Here is a 23,416-nt window from a genome sequence, read left to right as displayed (position 1 = left end):
ATTCTCTTCCTCCGTCATCACCCTCAATCCTATTCATTTCCCTAAAACTTGCTCTTCTTCTCAGGCTCAGGCCACTTCTCCCCATGGTGTGTTCGGTCTGCCTCCAGTACAGTGATATAGTCTGTCTTACTCCCTCCATGGCTGTAACTGTTCTCTAGGGACAACTCGTTTTAAAGAGTGACTTATGCTTTATGTTCAGCCTTCCCATGTTAAGGTATGTCTCATGTGTGTGCACAAACATATACATGTGTGTATTTCTATGTCTATTAACTTGATCATTACATTTAACATAGTTATATATTTGGGTTTTTAGCTGCCATTATTTGTTATGTACTTGACCTGTTTCATACTCCTTTTTCTCTTTCATTGCCTTCACTTGCACTATTTTTCACTACTTCATTATTATCCCTCTATCATGCTGTCAGCTATACATTCTTTTACTATTCTCTTCATGGCTGCCCCAGAGGTCAATATATAACCTTACTACCATCTAAAAAAACATAGTACTTCACCTTCCTAACAACACTTGAACTTTAAAATATTTTACCTCCATCTACTCTCTCCGCCTTACGTTATTGGCATGTACTTTAATTTTCAAAAGACATTTTTGTTTTATACAACCACTACTGATTTATATTTATCTACATTTACCTTTCCGTAGCTTATTACTTACTGTATTTCTATATTTCTCTTTTAATATTGCCAAAGGTTTTAGCAGTCTTTTCAAAGAACCAGCCTTTTCCCTTTGTTGATGTATTTTTTGTCATTACTTTCTGCAGTATCCCCTTTCTATACTTTTGTTATTTAAAAAATTCCTAAGCTGATACTTTACTTTTAGCTGTTCTTCTTTTGTAATCCTCTCAGTACCATTTTCAGTGCATCCTACAAGTATCTATATGCAGTGTTTACATTTTTAGTTCTCAGCATTAGTAAATTTCCATGTGATCTCTCCTTTGATGCACGCTATTTATATGGAAATTTTAAAGTCTCCAAACATATAACTTTTTGTTGTGGATCTTCCAATAAAAAGTATTGTGGTCAGGGAACTTAACCTATGTAATACTCACTTGGTATTTAAAACTTTATTACATTATACACTAGCAATTATTTTGTTTTACATCCTTTTGCGAATATGTATTCTATAACTAAGAAGCATGGGTCTTTATTGCCCCTAAGTTATTAAATCATGTTGTGTAAATGTGTGTCCTGAAGTCACTAGATTCTGCTCTAGAGCTGGAGCCCTAGGTTCCAGACAATAAAAATATATTTTGCCTTTATCTCTTTCCATTTATTTCTCTTGGGACTTTGCACTGGAGAAAAGGTTGAATACTCCTTGGTTATCCCTAAACTAGTGGCCAAATGCTCTTAATATTATCATTTTAATTCCTTAACTTTGTTAGCATATCACTTCACTCCCAATAATCTAGTAATTTTCTAAGTTGTCAATTTAGACTACTTATATCTTCCTCCAAATAATCTTTGAAATCTTGCCCTTTTCTTCCTCAGAAACTTTTTTTTAGTAAGTGTTCGAGCATGCCAGGATTCAACCATTCACAGAATTCTGAAGGATCCCTCAGGAATGGTAGGGCATCCAGGGCTCCAGCATCCTGTGTTCAGCTGTACCGCTTCCTGCTTGTGCCAGGCTCTCAAGATGGCCCTGCTGCTGCAAATCATGGCTCTGCTCGTGTTCAGGCTCAGGAGACAGCACGTCCCTCCAAGAACCTCAGAAAATACAGTCATTTACACGAGTCATTTACAAGAGATTGTGTCAGCGTATGAAACCTTGCAGGGGGATCAGCAATAAAAGAACGATTTGATTTTCCAAGACACTGGACCGTCTCTCAAACTTTCCTTTATGTGTAATTCTCTTGATAGATTTTTACCTACCGCAATAATGCAGACAAATTGGTGAATTAAAAGTTAATTTGTTACCTCTAGAATTTTATCAATTTCCATAAATGTTATGATCAAGGAAAAATTATTTTTTGATGCTGTGGCATTTTACTCAGGACAAACTGTGCCTAAACCTTAGATCAATGGCTCAGAAATGTCTGCATATGACAGTCTCTTCTGCAAACTCCAGACTCAGATCTTACCTCAACTCCACCTATGGCTCTGCTAACCATGCCAACCTTCTCTATCCTCATGGAAAACTACCCTGTCCTCCCAGATCTCTCTGTGAGTATGGATGACCTTTACAAGTCTCAGGAACCTGAGGCCCTCCCCGGAGGGTGAATGGGTGAAATGGAAAGCCTTAGAAACGAGGGAGTTTGGCTGCCAGTGTTATTTTCTAAAATTTCATGTGTGCATACTTCCAGAAGGACAATGGGGGACCGGACTGAAAACTAAACCAGTCAATTGGAACATCACTCCTGACCAGAATGAGAATCCCCTTTTTGAGCTGCTAAGCTTGAGGCTTTGCTATCCCACCCCCGCTCCTCTGGTGAACACGGGTATACAGCAGGTCGAGAGACAGAGCGGAAGAAACCAGGCAGAGAAGACAGTCTCCCTTTTCATGCTTTAATCCCATACCCTGTGCTACACTTATGGCGGACAGTCTCCCCAGTCCTTGCCAAGCCCATAATCAGAGCAGGTGAGGTTCATAATTATTCAGCCTCATCTCCAGGGAACCTTTACCAGGCAACAGAGATCCTTGGGCCATGAGATACTACTCCTTAGTTCTTAAGTACATGAAAAAGAAATCATGTAAGAAAAAGCAAACAACGCAAATAAATGAAAGCCATTTACTCCTGGTAAATTCTTCAGGGTCCCAGGTTTCCCTGATGTCAGAGACTGAGGCAGGGAGGATGGGGGTGGGGCGTCACAAGAGTCTGGATGGCCTCGGCCAGCAGCAACAGCTTTTTCTTAATTTTCCCATAATTTGAGCTCAGATCTTCTCCAGTTTTCTTCATGTAAATGAACCCTGTCAATCATGATTCTACAATGGTTACAGTGCCCTTGTAAGCTGACACCACTTCAAAATCCCCTCACAGACCCATGTGAAGAGGATGGTGTGGGTGGGCTTGTGAACGTGCAGAAATGTAAATGATTTCAACACGATGTCAATTAGGCTTTACTGAATCCCTCAGCACCCAAATGCTACATTTCACCTGTGGCAGAACAGATGCTAGGGACAAAACCAAGAGACCAGTAGAACACAGAACATCAGGAGGAAACGAGCATTCTAACGGGGAAAAAACCCACAAGGAAAGAGGTTTATGACTAGGCCTCCCTTTCAAGCAGTGTCTGGCACGGGGTGTCATTCTGACAATGGGGAAGGGAGCAGCCTGACAAGGAAGGTCCACGTGAAGCCGCCTCGATGTTTCTGCCCATCACACACTACTCGCATCTCTCCCCACGATCAAAGGCAAGTGCATGGTGAGGAAGTGAATCAGTGAGATGTGTACAGTTAACCTGCCAAAGCATGGCAGAGTCATCAGGATGCAGGTCTCCTGCCTTGAGTCCAGGGCTGTGTGCTTTACAATCTGAGCCCAGGAAGGACAGAATCCTAAAGGCTGGTCCCTTACCAAACCTAAGGACTTGTTCTGGGCCACTTTAAACTTGAGGCTGTTAGTTGTCTTTAGGATATTTAACAGCCTATCTTGGGGCAAATGTAATAAGCACAACCTCTTAAGTCTTCTAATTCTACTTCACACCCATGAGGTCGAGGCAGGAGCACCCCAGTCAAGGAGAGGCCTCAATTCAGGCAAACTCTGGGAAGAATATCTCCTCAAGGTGTAGAAGAAGGTTGAGAGGTTCTGCCCGGGGGGTTATTTAGTGTGGGAAGAGGTTACGCAGATCTGGGCAGGTCAGGGAGACTCCCTAGTAAAGGTCTTCCCAGGCCAACAAGGCGGCTTCTCCCAGCCCATCCCTGGGAAAGGGCCGAAGGCAGGTGTCCGCCCGTGCGGACCTGGCTAGGAGGTCTTTTCTGAATGGGTCCTCTGGTGCCTGATTAAGTGGTAGCCTCTGCTGAAGCTCTTTCCGCAGGTAGGGCACGTGAATGGTTTCTCACCCGTGTGTGTTCTCTGATGCCTGACGAGGTGGTCCCTCCGACTGAAGCTTTTCCCACACTCGTTGCAGCGGCAGGGCCTCACTGAGGCATGTCCCCTCAGGTGCTTGGCAAAGGCGGCGCTGTGGTTGAAGCAGCGCCCACACTCACTGCACAGGTAGAGCTCCTCAGCCGCGTGCGTCTTCCGGTGGGCCAGGTACCGCCTGTGGTCACTGAAGTCCTCCCCACATTCTCCGCACAAGTAGGGTTTGCCTCCCAGGTGGATTCTTTGGTGTGTTGTGAGCACGGATTTCTGGCTGAAGCTTTTGCCACAAATAGTACAGAAGAAGGGTTTTTCTCCCGTGTGTGTCCTCTGGTGCCTGACAAGGTCTGAAGTCCAGCGGAAGTGTTTTCCACAATCGTCACACCTATAGGGTTTCTCAACCTGGATCAGAGGGGAGGTCTCATCCAGATTCTTCCGGTTTAGGGGATATTTATAAGGAGTACTCATTTTGTGGACCTTTTGGTGCCTGGCAAGATGTGAACTCCGTGTGTAACTTTTCCCACACTCCATACATTTATAGGGTTTCTCTCCTGTGTGAGTTCTCAGGTGTCTAACTAGGTGGGAGTTACAAGTGAAACTTTTCCCACATACAGGACAGTCATGATGTCTCCCTAACAGAGGGTGGACAGGCATGGCTTCCCGAAGATTCGTTACACTATTAACTTGAGAAATATTTGTGCCAAATCTTCTTTCGTTAAGTCTACCGGGATCATCCTCAAAGACTATTTCCCAGTCTGGAGTCTGGTGAATTTCCGCATCTCCCAAGACAGACCTGTGGAGCTCCTCCAAACTCAGGTCCTCCTGCTCAGGACACTCCTCTTCCTCTCCACTTCCATCTCCTGTAGAAGGGAGAGAGGAGAAAAGAGGAAATTACAGAGGTAACGAGGCCTTCTGCACAGTGGAGAGTTTTTAAACAGTTTTGGGAGTGCAAGACTGTATAGAGAGAAACCCATGTTTCTTAACTTTAGAGGCTGGGAAGAAGGAAATAACCAGTCAACTGAATGCCTTTCATGTGCCAGGCACTTACTTATATGTTACTTCACGCTGTCAACAGCCTTCATGTGGACATTACTGTCCTCCTTTCACAAATGTGGAGACTGGGGATCAAGAGTTTACGTGAATGCTTAAAAAATGGTATAGCTGCAATTTCAAAAGTCCTCTTTTTTTTTCTGTTGTCATTTTGCATTACAGATCCCTCAAACCAACGAAAGGTGTGAAGAGGGGGAAAAGGATAGAAGAATTTGGCTTCAGAGGGAGAGAGCAGTGCTGGCTGACATGTTAGAAGAACCAGCAAGAGGCGTTCTGCAGAGGGCGAGAGAAACACTGACCAGAGGAACTGCCAGCTCGGGGGCAGATGCCCTTTGTCACTCCTCACCTGTGTACGTGAAACTCAGGATTTCTGGCTCTTGAGGTTCCCGAGGCTCTGGGATCTCTGGGATCAAAGGCTCTTCTTCTCCAATGTGGGAAATCTCGTCTAGTCTGGGGATTGGAAATGCTGCTCAAGAGAGGGAAAACAGGACATCACGACTGGTTCAACAGTTCCCCGTGTCAAGAGCAGATCTTTTCCGTTTGGTAGACTGTAGAACAATCACATAGGCTGGTCAGTCCATCAAACCTTCAGTTTCTTTAGCTTGAGCACCTCTAACGAGCACTGCATACCTCCTGCCTTTCACCAGCAACTCAATAATCACACAGCTGTCAATGTTACCCTCTTTTCCCATATTCAAGTAACTAGATTGTCTCCAATTTTATTGCTTGTTTCAAAACTGATATGCTTACCTACTCACACTGAACTAACACTCATACTAAAACTATAATATTACAGTTCTTGTTTCTTGTTAGAGGTTTCTAACTACTTTCTAGGCATTATCTCTTCCCTCTAACTTCGAAGGACACCATCGTCCTCAGCTGTCCTTCAATGTGACTGGTGGGGTCAGCCTAAGAGAAGTGTAGTATGTACAGTCTAAGGTCTAAGACACCCTCAATTTCCAAAAAGAAAAAGATCCCTGTGCTCAGGACACTCAAGAAACACTTGAAATTCCTTACACAAGGAGACCACAATTCCACAGTCTTCTTCCAAGACATATTCCCCATAGAACTCTTTCTGTGTTGGATCCAGATCACTCCACTGGTCCTGGGAGAAGCATACAGCCACATCCTTGAAAGTTACCAACCCCTGAAACAACACAAGGAATCTATTAAAACATCATGCTTCATGGAGCCTCGGTATTTTGTTCCTGGAATGAGGGTCACTGGTACAGGCAGAATCCATTCGGGAGACAAAAAACTCAGATGGGACTCTTGGTTCCCTTTCAGGACACCTGTGTTTCATCCGCTGTTGCTGCTTCGCAAGTTTCTGCCTTTGCACTGACCCTCCTCCTGCTCCCTCCAATTCCACTACTTTCCCTCAGAACCAGACTATGTTCTTCTTCCTGAGGATATTGGTTAAAATACAAGAAGGGTCTTAGAAGTCATCACTCTATTCCCTATTTGATGCTTTAATGCCACCTATATTTTGGCAAAAATTCACCTTTTCTAGGAAGCTTTCCGTAACTGACCTTACCTAATCACACATTACCTACATAGTCTGCACAGCATAAACAGGACCTTCTTCTTCAGCTAGACTACAATCTGAAAACAAGGATGAATTCTACTCCTTTTTGCTCCAATCACATAGCTTAGTTTCGGGGCTCCTGACCTAGTGAATTCCTCCTGAATGCCATGGCCTGACTGAATGTAGTCCCTGGAAGAGGACAGCACCCGAATCAAAAATCGTTTTTGCAGGACAGTCTGTCATCCTTACAAATGACTATAAAGTTTATGCCTTAAAACCCCAAACATATCCTCACTCAACAACTTCAAAGCTGTACTGGGGTGTTACCAAATAACCCCGTTTTGTTAGTCCCTCTGGTTGGTGGCAAATCAAGAGGCTGTAGAGCCTGCAGATCCAACTGAGATGTTATAACTGGTCTCCTTAGATGCAGCTCCTCCCATTCCAGACACACGCAGAACTGAGAACTTAAACTGGCAAAGGAGAATGGAAACTTGTGTCCTGTCTGACCTGTTCAGTGTATGGCTAATGCCCAACAGTTCCTCAAATTCCCTGCGGTACAGACAGAAACTAGGGCGCACCTGTGACAGAGCAGTAAGAAGGGCAACCATCTCTGGGTTCCCAGGATTCCTCTCTTCAGGAAGGGCTGGGTCCTGGCGCACTGGAACCTCTGAGAAGAAAAAAAGGTAGAGATCAACAATGTGCAGGGCAGCCCTACAACGGACAAAGAGCTGACCATTCCCCATGGTCTCTGGTGGGAAGGTGGGAGTCAAGGCAGGCCTGAGGGCTGCTTGAGTGATCCCAACGCCACCACCTGTAACACCACGGGAATGCCAGGAGAATAACCAGGAATACTGCTGTCTAAGGTGGCCCTGCTCATGGGGGACTCTAGCTAGTACTGCCTCCTCTCAACACCCTGTGTTCTGTGGCTTTCTCCCCTTACGATCTAGCCAGCCTCCTTGGTACGGGAGCAGTATCCCCCTCCCCTCACTCTGCCACGATCCCCCCTTCCTGCTGGGGCTTCCCACCGCTCTCCTGCAGGGGCTGCAACTCCAACTCCCGGCACAGGCTCTGCTCTTCTGGTGCCCCCAGATCTGGGCTCTGTGTGGTCTCCTCACGGGACTCCTCGGGGGTCAGGGTCTGTGCAGGATCCTGAAGCTCACTAGGTGACCCGGGCTCTGCTCCTGGATGCACTGTCTCCTCGGACAGGACTTCCTGGCCGTGAACATGGACAGTCACCTGGGAATAATTCCAACTTCCAGTCACCATGGAGTTAGGAGGAAAGTCTTGGTTGTCATCAGGGGTGATGTCAGGAGAAACTGCCAACAGGAAAACTCCCAGAAGGGCCCAGACGAGGAGGGGAAAGTCCAGTCCCACTAGGGTGTGCAAGGAGGAGCTGAGGTTATCCTCGCCAGGACAAGGGCGGGGGGTGGGGGGATTCAGATACTGCCCTGCTTTCTCATTTCCCTAAACCCTGCCCATCACCAGGGGTCTGAGGTCCCATCCTTCCCAACTTCGCCTACCCCACCTGCGGCTCACCCTGTTGTGTGCTTCCCTGTCGGCTGTCCTGGAAGGGGAATCTGTGACTGAGGGCCTAACAGCCTCTGAGGAAGTCACAGAATTCTCCTCCCTAGGAAACAGAGGTTCAACACCCAAAGGGAAAACCAAAGCCGTATCACCTTTGGGTACTGAGGCTGCAAAGATAGTCCCTAGGCAGGTGTTTCAAGAACCAGAAAGTCACACTCACACACACACAAACACACACACACTCCTCTGTCCTACAGAGCTTATGGATCTAGGTACAACCCAAGGGCAGAGCCAATTCAATTTATGGGGTAATTTATGTAAGCCCTACCCCTAGATCCATGCTTCCAGCAAGTGGACCCCCTCCACGTCACACAGCTCAGGACTCCCCTCCTCACCCACCGCCTTGGTCTCCTGGGTTGTTTCTGCAAACCCTCCACCAGCGTCACAGCCTCCTCGCCACTCTCTGGCCGCTGGCCCCGCACCCAGCTCTGTAGTTCTCCGGGTAGGACAGTAAGGAATTGTTCCAGTACGAGCAGCTCTAGGATCTGCTCCTTTGTCCTCCTCTCTGGCCTCAGCCACTGATGACACAGTTCTCGGAGTCGGATGAGAGCTTCCCGAGGGCTTGCTGCTTCCTGGTAGCGAAAGCGCCGGAAGTTCTGGTGCGACGTCTCAAGCACAGGATCATCGCTCTGTAAGACAGACTCTGGCCTACAGGTGAAATCATCTTCCAATTTCACCATGAGAATTCCCTCTTCTTCCCAAAGATCCTGGTCCTCCGGTTCCAAGGCTGCAGCCATTGTCTGGCTCTGGGGTGGTCTCACACCATCGAGAGCTCACACTGTCATTCCTTCTGTCTCGGCCTGGGCACCTCGAGGAGTTTCTCCCAAGGGACCTGGGTAGAGAAGTAAAGACAGACAACAGTATAAGCATGAAAATATACACAGGAATAACAGTTCTGAGCTCAATCATAATCCTGTACACAAAACACTCCCAAACTGAAATCCCCTTTCCCCTCATCTCCATAACATATGTTGCAAATAGATCTAGTTGGAATAGGATGATCTATGCCTGAAGGTATGTTCTGCTACTCCTTTTCCTAGGCAAGGTTCACACCCCATATGAAAACAGAAAAACACTGCATTTCTATTTCATAAAATCTGTGAACCTAAAAGGAAAACAGCTAGGAGAAGGGACACGCATAACGGCCTGCTAGAACTGTGGTACTAACCACAATCTGTTTTACACACACATGCTGACATATACGTTAGGATGTATATTCCAAGAACAGAAACAGCGACAGGGCTGAAATAGACAGAGAAGGCTTTATGGAGGTTCACTGTGCACTGAATCACACTCTGTATTAATTTCTTCTGTAAAGTGCAGACTCTCAGAGATTTGAGGGGAGGAGATAACAGTGCATGAGGTAACAGTGAAGAAAGCCACTTACACAGTGGCTGGCACACGGGCACCCCCCAAAGTGACCTTCCTCTTAAGACATCTTTACTTGGAAGACCTACAGACCCTCAAACTTGAGTGCTCAAAACTAAATTCATGAGTCTTACTCCCAAATGCACCCTCTGCCCAGAATCCTCTCTTTGTTAACATCATCACTCGTTAAGTAAACACTCAACTTTATCATCTTCGGATTCAATTTTGATTCTTCCCCATTGCTTACAGATCATTAAACCAATTCTACCTCTTAAGCCTCTAAATCTGTTTCCTCCTGCTTTAGTTTGGGCCCCCATCTCTTGCCTGGACTACTGCCATAACTCCCTAACTGGGATCTCTGCAGTACTCAGCTATGATCAAAGAAACAGTATCACACATCATTCTTCTGGATATTCTGATTTAAGTCAATCTAGGCAACTGTATCTTTAGAGATGCTGCATGTGGTTCTTATGTGCATCCTGGCTGAGAAACAATTAGAGCCTGTAAGGTTCAAGAGTGAGGGTCCTAGAGTCAGACTGCCAGGGTTTGAATCCTGGCTCTATTGTTTACTAGGTGGGGGGTCATGGTCAGGTTCTTACTCTCCTGATGCCTGCTTCCCCTTTACAGAATGGAGAAAAGGATGGAATCCATCTAAGAGGGTTACTATGAGGAGTATCTGTGAAGTGCTTAGAAGACTGACGGTGCCCCAGTGTTACCTATTATCTTTCTGAAATATAGTTCCAACTGTATCACTCAACATTTTAAAATAATAACTTCATACTGTTAGTAAGATCAGTTTCAAAATCGTTGGCATGGCACATGAAGCCCCTTACGACCAGCCCTCAATTTATTTTTTAAGCCTCACATCCTTCCCTTTTCTCTTATCACCTGCTATAGTGAAGGCACTGCTGACCTCCACACAATAGGGTCCTTCCAGGCTTCCAAGTCTGTGTGGAAAACTCCCACCCCCAATGCTGCATGTGTGTTCCTATTTCTTCTCAACAGGTCCCCTCTTCTTCATTACCAGGATTTATAGTTTCGGTCTTAATCAGTCCTCCTCTGAATTACTGCAACTGCCTCTAAGTGTGAGCTACCTGTCTCCAGGTCTGTTATCTTTAAGTTACCACTCGCATCACAAGAGTGAGTGCCCTTGGCAAATCTGGTCCTGTCCCTTCCTTATTTAAGATCCTCAATCACTCTTCTCTGTCTTGTAAGTGAAATACAAACTTCTAAGTATTATGTATTAGGTTGACCTTCATCTTGTTATTCCTTTGCCTTCCTCTCCAATCGTTTCAAACACACACTGTGCATGTGAAGCACAAAAAGCTCTAGGCTCTTTGGCTTTTGAACATGCTGTTCCTTTCGACTCTTTATCCTTCATTAGGTTAAACTTATTTGTCTTTCAAGACATAGATAGGTAAGGCTTCATGTCTTCTAAGGTGCATTCTTTGATCCCACTCCCCCTGCCCTTAGATGTCGTTAGAAATCACTTTGCTTCCCTAGCTACCCGCACACATCTGAATCTCAAAATCTGCTGCATCACAAGACACAGTTCATCTTTCCCGTGAAACCCCTTAAAGTAGGGGACAGTGCTTCGATCAATCTCCAATACCTATAACAAAGCACACAATAGATGCACCTAAATGAATAAGCCTCCACTTTGAAGTTTTCTTCCTACATTAATAGTAAGAATCAATCTTTTCCTCCATAAGTTTCTACTCTTTTTTTATTCACCAAATCTTGTTAAGCCTCCCTTCTAAATCTTTCAAATTCATGCATCTCAGCTCTGCTGCGATTGCCCTAGTCAAGCCGTTATGACCCACAAAAAGGCATTGATAGGAACATCCTTGACCACGACGACCACACTGCCACTTACGTGTGGAATGAACCACTTGGTTCAAATTTCACCAGTGGTCTTCCCGGTGCCACCCCCTCCAGACCACTCTCCACATGCAATCTGAGGGGTTCTCCATTTTCCAATCTTTTTATGCTTCACTACAACTGGCTGAGGTCCACCTTCAAGGTCAACAATCCACTCTTAACAGCTGTAACATGCTGTGTAATGTGTTGCCCATCAATGACCAAATTATTCATTTTTAAAATCTGTATCTCAAATTGCTTTTCATTCAAGCTTATTTCATTTTTCCGCTACCTGTAAACATTTATAACAGAATCTCATGGTCTGTTTTAGGTAGTTCCATAATTAACATCTCTTCCTGTGCTAATTTACCTACTTATTGAATCTGCTCTACCTCATGGTGGTTTGTTTTCGCAGGTGGTTTGTAATTTTTTACGTTTTATGCCTATTTTCTTTGGGAGTCCTGAGAGCCCTAGATTATAAAAGTGAGCCCTCTGAACAAAATTTCATTTGCTTCTACCTAAGTACTAGTGTTTTGCACGATCTTAATTTCTCAGAGTATTCCTGAATTATGCTGACAGTGTATTATTTAGGCCTAAGCCTGTGATTTCTGTCCCACCCAAGGCTACACAGGCCTATACTTCCTTGCCCTTTTGCTTGATTAGAAGACAGATTTTCATGGGAGGGGCAGCTCTTCAAGGCTCCAGGTTGGCAGATGTTCAACTCCATATCCCTTCCCCATCTCCACCAGTCCCCCATTTTCATATCTCTTTGTTGCAGTATAGGTATTAAAAGCCCAAACTTTAGAAGCTTTTATTTTGGTTTGAAATCTCCTTGGGCTGTGGAGTCAGATTGTACTCACTCCTCCAGCTTTTATTTCTGGAACCTATACGTGTACCTTTAGGTTGGGGGCAGGGAGGCAGGTGAGTGCAAGCATTTAAAAATGGGCAGGAGCCACATTCACATTAATTCCATCTGCAGCACTGCGGTAAGGTCTGAGTGGTGACCTTTCTAACACACAAAATCGGCCGATGGTTTCACGCTGTCCAGGGGGTAAAATTTAAACTCCTTACAATCTGATTCCCAAGGCCCTGCAAGACCTGGCCCCTGCCCTCCCCTCTTCTCCCACGACTGCTACTCCATTGAAAGTTGCTCAAATGTACTGCTGTGTCTCTTTCCTATGCCCTCACTGGGTGTTCCTGATGCTGTTGCCTCTGCCTGAAACACCCCTTCTACCCCCTTTACTTGGTTAACTCTACTCACCCTTCAAAAATGCTTTCCCAGGACGCCTTCCCTGGTCCTCCCAGATTGTTTCACAGGAACTTGTACCCTACATCTCGGCACACACATACAGCTACTTTTTGTGTAGTAAGAATCGTTCGCCATCCTGTTTAATTTACCACAATGTAAAGCTCTGAGGGCAGGGCCATACAGCACCCAGCTCAAGGCCTGTCACATAATAGGTACTCAGGCAGAGACCACACTAAGTCTTTTCAAGTCTTTCTCTGGAAGGACAGATCCAATGTCTTATTAATTCTTATTCATTCATTTGCCCAGCAAACTGTGTGCCAGATGAATAAATAAGGAAAAAAACACTTATTATTTGGGTTGTGAATAAAATAGAATACTTAGTGGTTCCTAAAGTGAGGAAACCACAACTCATCAAAAGGAATCTTCAAGCTGCTTTGGGAGAATCCACATACAAGTCACACAAAGCTGCACATCTGAAAAAAAATTGTTTTCCTTGAAGATGTGAATCAACTTTAATAAGCACAAAACCAGATATCAAGTAATTTAATGCAACTACAACACTGATTATTTGTCCAGACAATCCCCCCAACATCTGCAAGGCAGGGAAAGAAGATGGAATTGATACACAGGGTCTCCGGCTTAATGAAGGGACCTCCATTATCTTAGAAGTCTGAGAACTTGCTCACTGAAGCAAGCTAAGAATGCTGTTTTCACATAGCACAGTCCATGAGATTCCCTACTACAGATTCTATAAAGTATGCGTTGACAGAGGGTTCCTACTTTTACAGGGCTTTGCTCTCCAAAGAAAAAAGAACATAACAGCATTACATAAAACCTGCTGATTTAAAATGCCCTTCAGAAATCATGGATTGAGATTTCCTTTGCTTGTTTTGTATTTACTTTAGCAACCTAGGAAGATGAGTTGGAGGCAAAAGATCAGCAACAGTGGAATAAGGGGAGGCAGAGTTGTCCTTGTTGGGGCAAGAGATGGTAAGGAAGAGGAGGCGGGCAGTGGTGTGGAAAGAGCACCAGATTAGGTACCCAAAGATGTACATTCCAGCCCACATCCCCACGAACCCGGAACTGCTCTAAGGGTTTCCTGAGATAATGTACATAAGAGCCCTTGTAAAGGGTGAAGCCTTCTACAGACAATCACTCCCCTAACTCACAGGATGAGCTGAGATGCATGAGAGCTTATAAATTAGAGTGTTCTGTGCAAATGTCAGGTGTTGGTACTAGTGACAGAAAATGGGCTTTGCATTTTATTCTGCCATTTATGGGATGGGCTACCATGCAAATCTGCTTTGCAGTTTGTTGCTTTTGCTGTTCTAATGCCTTCCCTCAGTGTCTGTTCTTGGAAGGGTTCTGCAGTGACAGATAAGAACCCAATAACAGGTTACTAAAAAGAGACCGTGAGGCCAGGCCAGGAAGAGTGAAAGACCTGGTTCCAGAAGGCTCTACAATGACATCTGCAGAGACGCTTCACAAGCCTAGGCCTGGGGAGTTCCCTGGTGGCCTAGTGGTTAGGATGCCGGGCTTTCACTGCTGTGGTCTAGGTTCAATCCCTGGCAGGGGAACTGAGATCCAACAAGCCACGCAGCATGGCCAAAAAAAAAACCAACCAACCAACCAACCAACCAACCAACCAAAAAAAGCCTAGGCCTGGGCAGGCCTCATGACTTAGTCTCTTCAGTGTTTCCAGGACGTCTGGGGCAGGACTGGGGAGATATGGAAATGGCAAGACCTTTCTCTAGTCTGTGGTCCAGCTGTCTCTGTCCATATCTTGAGTGGGTCCCATGTGAGTTAAGGCCCTAACTCAATCCTACCGACTAGAACAGAAAACTGCAGGCAGTGAAAAGATACCTGGATCTCTATCTTAAAATGTTATTACTACTTGGAGTGATCTTTCTGGACCCTAAATGACAAGGTCTGTAGTCTTATAGCATCTACCTAAAGGAGAGATGGGATCTATTTACAGGCAAATAATTAATCTTCGGAAGAAAACGGTTATCAGATAGGTTCGAATGATGATATCCAGCAGACACTTAAATCCCTTCCAGTCCCCCTTCTCTCTGACTCTCACACAGGTCCAGAGCCTGGAGATTTGAATGACTGCTCGCCGGGACTAACCAGTAACTGGTCCCCTCATTGCTCTAGAAAAAAAATCAGTTAATAAAAATTATTAACTGCCCTTTTCTACTCCAGAACTGTTCTTTAAAACTTAAGATTATCCACTATGATCCTCGTCCTGGAAAGATTCTTTTCATTTTACTGTTAGTTATCCTTATACAAATGTTTACCCATACTTTCCACATGATGGTTAGGGGCTCTGGAGCCTTGGTCTAGAGCTCTCTCCTCACCTGTTAGCCAGGTGGCAGTCCCTAAGCCTCAGTCCAATCTTAAAAAATGTGTGTAACACTTCCTACCTCACATGGTTGTCTTAAGGATAAATGAAGTAACACACAGAATTGCTCAGCACAGAGTTTGGTATATGGTAGGTGCTCCATGTATTCTGTTCTCTTTCCTTCAAGTTGCTTTAAATCCTTTCCGGAAGAAGATTTAAATGATAAGTAAACAGTCTTTTATTTCACCATAATTCAAAAAAACTTTTTTTTAAATGCACAGGGAAAATCTTGGTCTGTTTATCGTTACATCAAAAGTTGGGGAAAGCGGGGAGGATTGGGGGGGAATGAATTGGGAGACTGGGACTGCCATATATACATTACTAATAAAAAAATACCAAATTGTACACTCTAAATACATGCAGTTTATTGTCTGTTAACTGCATCTCAGTAAAAGTTCTTAAAACAAAAGTAAAGCGTTAAGGGAGTTCCCCGGTGGCCCAGTGGTTAGGATTCAATGCTCTCACTACTGTGGCCTGGATTCAAACCCTCAATTCCAGGTCAGGGAACTGCAACCGGAAAAAAAAAAAAAAAGTAAACTGTTAAACCAAGCAGAGAGTCCTTGCTTTGAAAGCACTTATAAGCTGACGTTAAACAAGATCCAAGGTCCTTGGAACACAGATGGGATAAAAACTTGAAGATAGATTCCCCTGCCTGAGACCCCACATCAGCAACGCTTCTGCTCACCAGCATCACAGTCCTGTCCTTCCCTCGAACTGGGAAGAGGCAACTCAGAGGCAAACCCAGTCCGTACAGACGTACCCCATTTTACCACGTTTCACCTTTATCACGCTTCACAGATAACGTGGTTTTTGTTTTTTCTTTTACAAATTAAAGGTTTGTGGCAACCCTGCATCAAGCAAGTCCACTGGTGCCATTTTTCCAACAGCACTTGCTCACTTGATGTAATCACATTTTGATAATTCGCACAACATTTCAAACTTGATGATTATATTTGTTATGGTGATCTGTGATCAGTGATCTTTGATGTTCCTACTGTGATTGTTTTGGGGCACCACAAACTGCACCCACATAAGATGGCAAACAATCAATACATGTGTGCTTTCTGAGTGCTCCACCGACTGGCTATTCCTCCATTCCTCTCCCTCTTCTCGGGCCTCCCTATTCCCTGCAACATAACAATGTTGAAATTAAGCCAATTAACAACCCTGCAGTGGGCCCTAAGGATTCAAGTGAAAGGAAGAGTCACACGTCTCTTGCTTTAAATCAAAAACTAGAAATGACTAAGCTTGGTGAGGAAGGCATGACGAAAGATGAGACAGGCTGAAAGCCAGGCCTCTTGCACCAGTTAGCCAAGTTGGAATGCAAAGGTAATGTTCTTGAAGGAAATTAAAAGCACTGCTCCAGTGAATACCAAAATGATAGAAGTGGAGAAAGTTTTAGTGGTTTAGATAGAAGCTCAAACCAGCCACAACATTCCCTTGAGCCAAAGCCTCATCCAGAGCAAGGCCCTAACTCTCTTCGGTTCTATGAAGCATGAGAGAGGTGAAGAAGCTGTAGAAGAAAAGTCTGAAGCTAACAGAGGTTGATTCATGAGGTGTAAGGAAAGAAGCCATCTCCATAACATAAAGTGCAAGATGAAGCAGCAAGTATCAATGTTGAAGCTTGCTTGCTTGCTTTCCTTCCTTCCTTTCTTTCTCTCTCTCTTTTCTTTCCTTTCCTTCCTTCCTTTCTTTAACTTTTATTGAGATACAACTGACATACAATACACTACATATATTTAAAGTGTACAGTCGGATACTTTTTTTCTCATTAGCAATGTATATATGGCAATCCCAATCTCCCAATTCATCCCCCCCAACCTCCCTTCCCCACTTGGTGTCCATGTTTGTTCTCTACATCTGTCTCTCTATTTCTGCCTTGCAAACCGGTTGATTTGTACCATTTTTCTATAGTTCACATATATGTGTTAATATATGATATTTGTTTTTCTCTTTCTGACTCACTTCACTGTTTGACAGTCTCTAGGGCCATCCATGTCTCTACAAATGTCCCAATTTCATTCCTTTTTACAGCTGTGTAATATTCCATTGTATATATATACCACAACTTCTTTATCCATTCATCTGCACCATGGATTTTCAATGTAGACAAAACAGCTTTCTATTGGAAGAAGACGCCATCTAGAACTTTCATATCTAGACAGAAGCCAGTGATTGGCTTCAAAGCTTCAAAGGATGAGGCTGACTCTCTTGTTAGAGGCTTATGCAGCTGGTGACTTGAAGCTGAAGCCTATGCTCACTTACTTTCTGAAAATCCTAGGGCCGTTAAGAATTATGTTAAATCTACTCTGCCTGTGCTCTCTAAATGGAACGACAAAGCCTGGATGACAGCACATCTGTTATAACATGGTTTGCTGAATACTTTAAGTCCACTGATGAGACCCACTGCTCAGAAAAAAAAAATTTTTTTTGACAATGCACCTTGTTACCCCAGAGCCCTGATGGAGATGTACAATGAGGTTAATGTTTTCATGCCTGCTCACACAACAACCATTCTGTAGCCCATGGATCAAAGAGTAATTTCAACTTTCAAGTCTTATTATTTAAGAAATACATCTTGTAAGGCTATAGCTGCCACAGGTAGTGATTCCTCTGATGGATCTGGACAAGGTAAACTGAAAACCTTCTGGAAAGGATTCACCATTCTAGAAGCCATGAAGAATATTCATGATTCATGGGAAGAAGTCAAAATATCAACATTAACAGGAGTAAAGCAGATGATTCCAACCTTCAATGATGACTTTGAGGGGGTTCAAGACTTCAGTGGAGGAAGAAACTGCAGATGTGGTAGAAACAGCAAGAGAGCTAGAATGAGAAGTAGGGCCTGAAAATGTGAGTCAATTGCTACAATCCCATGATAAAAATTTCATGGATGAAGAGCTGCTTCTTACAGACGAGCAAAGAAAGTGGTTTCCTGAGACAGAATCTACTCCTGGTGAAGATGCAGTGAAGACTGTTGAAATGACACTAAGGATTTACAATATGACATAAACTTAGTTGATAAAGCAGCAACAGGGCTGGGGAGAGCTAACTCAATTTTGAAAGAAGTTCTACTGTGGGTAAAACAGTAGAACTGTGCACTGTTAAACAGCACTGCATACCACAGAGAAACTGTTCACAAAAGGAAGAGTCAATTAATACCGCAAACTTCACTGGTGTCTTATTTTAAGAAATTTCCAGTCACCCCAACCTTCAGCAACCACCACCTTGATTAGTCAGCAGCCATCAAGGCAAGACCTTCCACCAGATAAAAGATTATGGCTTTTACTGAAGACTCGCTGATGGTTAGCATTTTTTAGCAACGAAGTATTTTAAAATTAAGATATATACTTTTTTTAGACATAATGTTATTGCACACAATCAACTACAGTATAGTGTAAACAGAATTTTTGTTGGAAAGCAAACAATTCTTGTTTTTTTAACTGCAATATTCCCTTTATTGCAGCGGTCTGAAACTAAATCTGCAGTATCTCCAAGGTCTGCCTGTCTACCCAAGAGGTCCTCTGAAAACCTAACCCAAACGGCCAAAGAAATGAAAGGGAATACCTTCACTGACTTTTTGCCTTATAACACATCATGATCAGTGTGCTTCAAACCATGTTTAAAAAGTATTTAAGATATTCTTGCAATTTAAATTTTTTTTTGCTTTGTTAAAGTCAACATAGATTTAGTTATGATTCTATGATTCTTCGTTAGATTTGAGTAGCAAGGGGAGAAGTAGCTCAAAGGTTATTATAAGGTGTAAAAAAGGGGAAGATAGAAGAAATAAAAAGAGGCCAAATAAATAGCAGTTGGTACAGGGAAGTCAGAGAGTCAGAGGAGGCTAAGACATAAATATCTTCTGCCCCCCAATTTTGCAGATTTTGTGGTTAAGATCAAGGTATAAAGATGTAATAACAGTAAATATAAACATGAAAAATTTAAATAAAGCTATAATAGTCATAACAATTTACTTTATTTTTAATTAAGATGTTTCCTATAGGTATGTACATAGGCTCTGTTGGACCGTTATTGATAGTTCTGCCTTCAGAGGTGGATGACCTGTGTTCTACCTCTTAGAGATGTCATCTGGGACAAGTCTTATCAACTCATCTTGAAAATGGGGATGAGTTTCTACCTAAAGGCAGAGAGTTGGATCATTTTTTGAGAAACTATCCAGCTTTTTGATGGTAATAAAGGAGGGGCTTTGAAGGGTACAAGGATATGTGGCCTCTTTATAGAGTACTTGGGCCATAATGTATTAGCCTGAAGATGGTGAGAGGAATTTACTCAAGAGTTGAGAAGGGCTAGAGGCCAAATACAGGTTTTGAGCCCAGAATTAAATATCCTGCCATCGTGATCATATTAGTTAACCTCCAACATGAAGCTAGACTTTTTAACCTTATAGGTTTTTTACCCAGCCCTGGTTAATGGCCTGAATAAAGCAGGCCAATCTCTATGCTTCAGTTTCAAACAGAACATCACAAACTAATCTGAAGTAGGAAAAGGGTGATCACCAAACCTGACACCCACCCTGATGAGGGCAGCAGCTTTTATCTGGCAGCCAGAGTTAAAACTAACCAAATGCACTTAATTCACTACAATGAACACAGTCAATGCCAGTCACACAGAGGAACCACTATTTAGTGAAGAAAAAAAGAAAAATAGGATAATATACTTTATAAATATAGCCTGACCTGAAGTATAAATATGGATAACTCAGAACAGTTAATTAAAAAGTCGTTCACTATGTTTTTAGTTCTAATTAATATTCTCGGTCAAGATCCTCCCTGCTCTGTATCTAGATGACTTCGTTCTGGCTTTGCTCAAGGCTCCCTTGTAAATGATGAGATGATGAAGGATGGGACCCATGCCTGCTAGACCAGAGGCATCTGAGGAGTATCAGGTTTCACTGCAGACTAAACCATGGTCCAAAGTGGATGCCATTCTTGCTCTGGGCCGTTGTTTAGTGTGTCTCACACTGTGAGCCCTGTCCCTGAGAGCAAGGACCTCCTTATATATTTTTATATTCCCCATTCCTAACACTTCCTCGAACACTTGGTTAAAAAGATGCTCAATAAATGTATGTTGCACTTAATTAAGCTTTCAGTTTCTCTTCCCCCAACTTAAATAGACAATGAAATTCAGAATCAATGGGTGCCAAGGGCTTCTGGGGACAGTTACAGGCATCTGGCATTAGCACTTATTCCAATCCCCTCGGGGGATAAGGTGGCACAGCCATATACTACTTTACTATGTTACATAGGATTAGTGGAGAAAAACTTCTTCAAGAGGGGAGGAAGACAGGGCATGGAGTTTACTCATCCCAGAAATATCTACTGAGCATCAACTATGTGTCCCACACAATTCACGGCGCTGGGCAAAGAAAGATGAGAAAAGCACAGGCCCTGACCTCAACATATAGTTGAAAATTAGCAGGGATTCAGCATACTAGGAACTCACAGCAAAAACCTACAATATAGGTATAAGCTATATGATCAAAATAGAAGCTCCTGTCAAGAGACTTAAGAAATTCAAGGGAAAAACTCATCAATATTTCACATCAACTCAGCATTAGATAATTAGCACCTGGGAGTTTTTTTTTGAAGTACACTTTCTTAATTTTACAAATGAAAGAACTCAGACCTAAGTGGTTAAATTACCCACATGAGATCATTTTACTAGTTTCAAGCACAGAAGTAATCACACAGTCTTTTGATGCCCAAACCACTGCAATGTTTGTGTGAAGAAGTTCAGCCAAAGGCAGTGGTTTTCAAAGTGAGAAGCCCAGACTAGCAGCACCAGCACTGGAGAACTTGTTAGAAATGCAAATAATCAAGCCCCAGTCCTGACCTATAATCAGTAACTCTAGGGGTGGCTCCAGTAATTGGTGTTAACAAGCCCTTCAGGGGTTTAAGATGCTTGGTAAGTCTGAGGACCAGTACCTAAGGCAAAGGAGGTAAATCTGAGGTTCCAGTAGAAAGGATCCAACCTTTCCAGTGCTGGCCAAATTTAAAGGAGGAAAAGAGTCTAGGACGGTTACATGTTTTACACCTATGCCAAATTAACTGGAAAAAAAATGTTCTAAACCTGTAACTTACCTCATCTGTATAGTTTATAATGCCCAAGAGTCCCTCATTTTGTAGTAAACCTTGCTGTGCCCTTGAAATGACTGTCTACTGCAATATAGCATATAGAAAGAATGCAAAAGGGGGTACAGCTGGAGAAGAAAGGGCGAAAGATTATGAATCCCCGGTGTTTGGTCCTAGGAGGAAAAATTCCCTTCCTCCCTCCAGCCCTGCCCTCCCTCTTATGCTAGACAGTAACAGCAGAAAGTTACCAGAGACAAGTGGCTACAAACCCTAACTGCTCTTCTGTCATACACTTCCCACCAACAAGCCTCCCATGGCTGCCCCACCACCTTTCTGAAGTGGTTTTCTGGATCAAGGCCCATGGGGCAGCTTGGAAGAGAAGTTGGAGGGATGAGGGACTCCCCTAGCTTTCCTTTTGACTTCTGAGTGACGCTGCCCTGGGTGTCACCTGCACTGTGGACAGAGAAAAAGCAACAGTTCTAAGCCTAGCCTCTAAGTGGAGCTTGGATGTGGCACTGCTACCCAAGACCAAGGCAGACAAGGTTATCAAAGCGCCTAGGAGACAGAACATCAATGCCCATAAAAATAAAAATCGGGCTGACACCTTTCTGAGAACACCCATGGCATACAAACTAACAAACTTTTAGCAAAACCAGACAAGAAACAGGGCCCATATATTCCCGCTGAGGGTAGCGGTGGTGTCGAGACGCACCAAAGCTGGCTGTGAGAGCTGAGGGGAGGTAAGTTGCAAGTGGAGACAGCAGTCACTGGCTTGAGAGGAAGCTCGGTCACAGTGCAGCTGAAAAGCCACAGGCCAGATGGTCTCCAAGGCCTAGTATGATCACGGGTGATAAAATCACGGGTGAGTGTGTCTGCGTGTGTTGCAGCGGAGTTGGTGGTGGCCAAGTGATGGGGCTCGCCTGGACAGGGAGCCTTCGCGGGGATTCTCGAGCCAGCTGAGAGGCGGGGTGAGGAAAAGCTGCGGGTAATGAAGGGGCCTCGACCACTCCTCCCACGGTTCCGGGGGGGGCAGTTGGCGCGGAAACAACGGGAGGTACGAACTAACTGCGTTTCTGCAGGCCTTACGAGGGGGCGGGGGGTGGTGGCTGCAAAGAAAGAAGCCTGGAGCGCCATCCACGTCCCCGGAGGGTGTAGCTTCTCCTGCCAGGAGACAGCGGGACCACTATGCCTCGGCCCCCTCAACATACTGCCGCCACCCCTTCCCCAGGACAGTGCGATTTCCCCAGGCTCTAGGGGGGCGGGGTCTCCGACCCCTCCCCCTCCTCCCCACTCGGCCCCGCTCGGCCCCGCTCAGCCCACTCCGGCCCGGCCCGACCCAGCCCCCAGCACTCACGGCTCCGACTGCTCCGGCGGCTCCTCCCCTGCCCCGGCTTCTCCCCCACCCACTCCGGGCCGAAGCAGCACCGCCGGATCCGAGCCGCGCGGGGCCTGGCGGGTCGGAACACGTGGGGCCTTTGCGCCCGGAACCGGAAGCTGCCCTTCGCCCCGCCTCCTCACTGCGCTGGGGCCTTTCTAGGCTCTGGGAGGTTTGCTTGTCTCTCTGTGCCCGTCTCTCGTGGAGGCGTTGTCCGCCGGAGGGACTCGGGTCAAAGGCCTCAGACAGAGCGCTTCCGTCCGCTCGCCGGCCCCTCTCTGCGGGGAGGGGGGTTAATTTACACATATACCCTCTGCAGGGGGGCTCTTTTCTTTTTTCTGTCTTGGGTCTTTTGTTTGTTTGAATTATGATGCCTATATCTTGACTTGCTTTTCTTGATTTTTTTCCCCCGCCTTGACGTTGTCGGCGAAGCATGGTAGAAAAGAGCAGTTTTGGGTTTGCATACCGGCTCTTGTCATCGCCATCAGTTGTAGGGGTTCGGACACCCCACCTCTGAACCTCAGTGTCCGTCTTCTGAAGTGGGCGTAGTAATACCGTTACTCTGAGGGCTGAACGGTACATTGCATCTGAACTGATTGGAGCGTAGTGGAAGCTTAGTAAGAGAACAGTTATGGCATCATGTTTCTCCTGTATTTTCCTTGAGCAATTCTTTGTTTACATTGATCTTCCCTGATCTCATTTGTTGATTTCTGTGTGGGCAGTGACGTTTCTGCCAGTACCTGCCATTTTCCTTCTGTCACCACCTTCCATGTGCCATGTGAGGGCCTTCTCTTCCTGAACTGTCTTACACATTTTATTTTCATGGGAAACGTTGGGATCTGGTTATCTGTTTGAACCCAAGGTATTAATCACTTTTG

General features: G+C 44.6%; 1 protein-coding gene across 1 annotated transcript; it reads right to left on the bottom strand.

The window, feature by feature from the left end:
* Positions 1-2,513: 2,513 nt before the first annotated feature.
* Positions 2,514-22,640, bottom strand: ZNF202 (zinc finger protein 202). The gene is made up of 7 exons (XM_057695941.1): positions 22,518-22,640; positions 8,526-9,022; positions 7,632-7,842; positions 7,185-7,273; positions 6,099-6,228; positions 5,428-5,547; positions 2,514-4,891 (listed from the first exon to the last, which is right to left on the bottom strand). The coding sequence occupies exons 2-7, from the start codon at positions 8,925-8,927 to the stop codon at positions 3,915-3,917; spliced, it is 1,929 nt and encodes a 642-aa protein (XP_057551924.1). The 5' UTR covers positions 8,928-9,022; positions 22,518-22,640; the 3' UTR covers positions 2,514-3,914.
* Positions 22,641-23,416: the final 776 nt, after the last annotated feature.

Source organism: Hippopotamus amphibius, chromosome 9 (assembly GCF_030028045.1).
Source record: "Hippopotamus amphibius kiboko isolate mHipAmp2 chromosome 9, mHipAmp2.hap2, whole genome shotgun sequence".
In the NCBI taxonomy this organism is placed as follows: Eukaryota; Metazoa; Chordata; class Mammalia; order Artiodactyla; family Hippopotamidae; genus Hippopotamus; species Hippopotamus amphibius.
The sequence above is the reverse complement of the archived record's forward strand: the minus strand, read 5'-3'. Positions and strand labels throughout refer to the sequence as shown.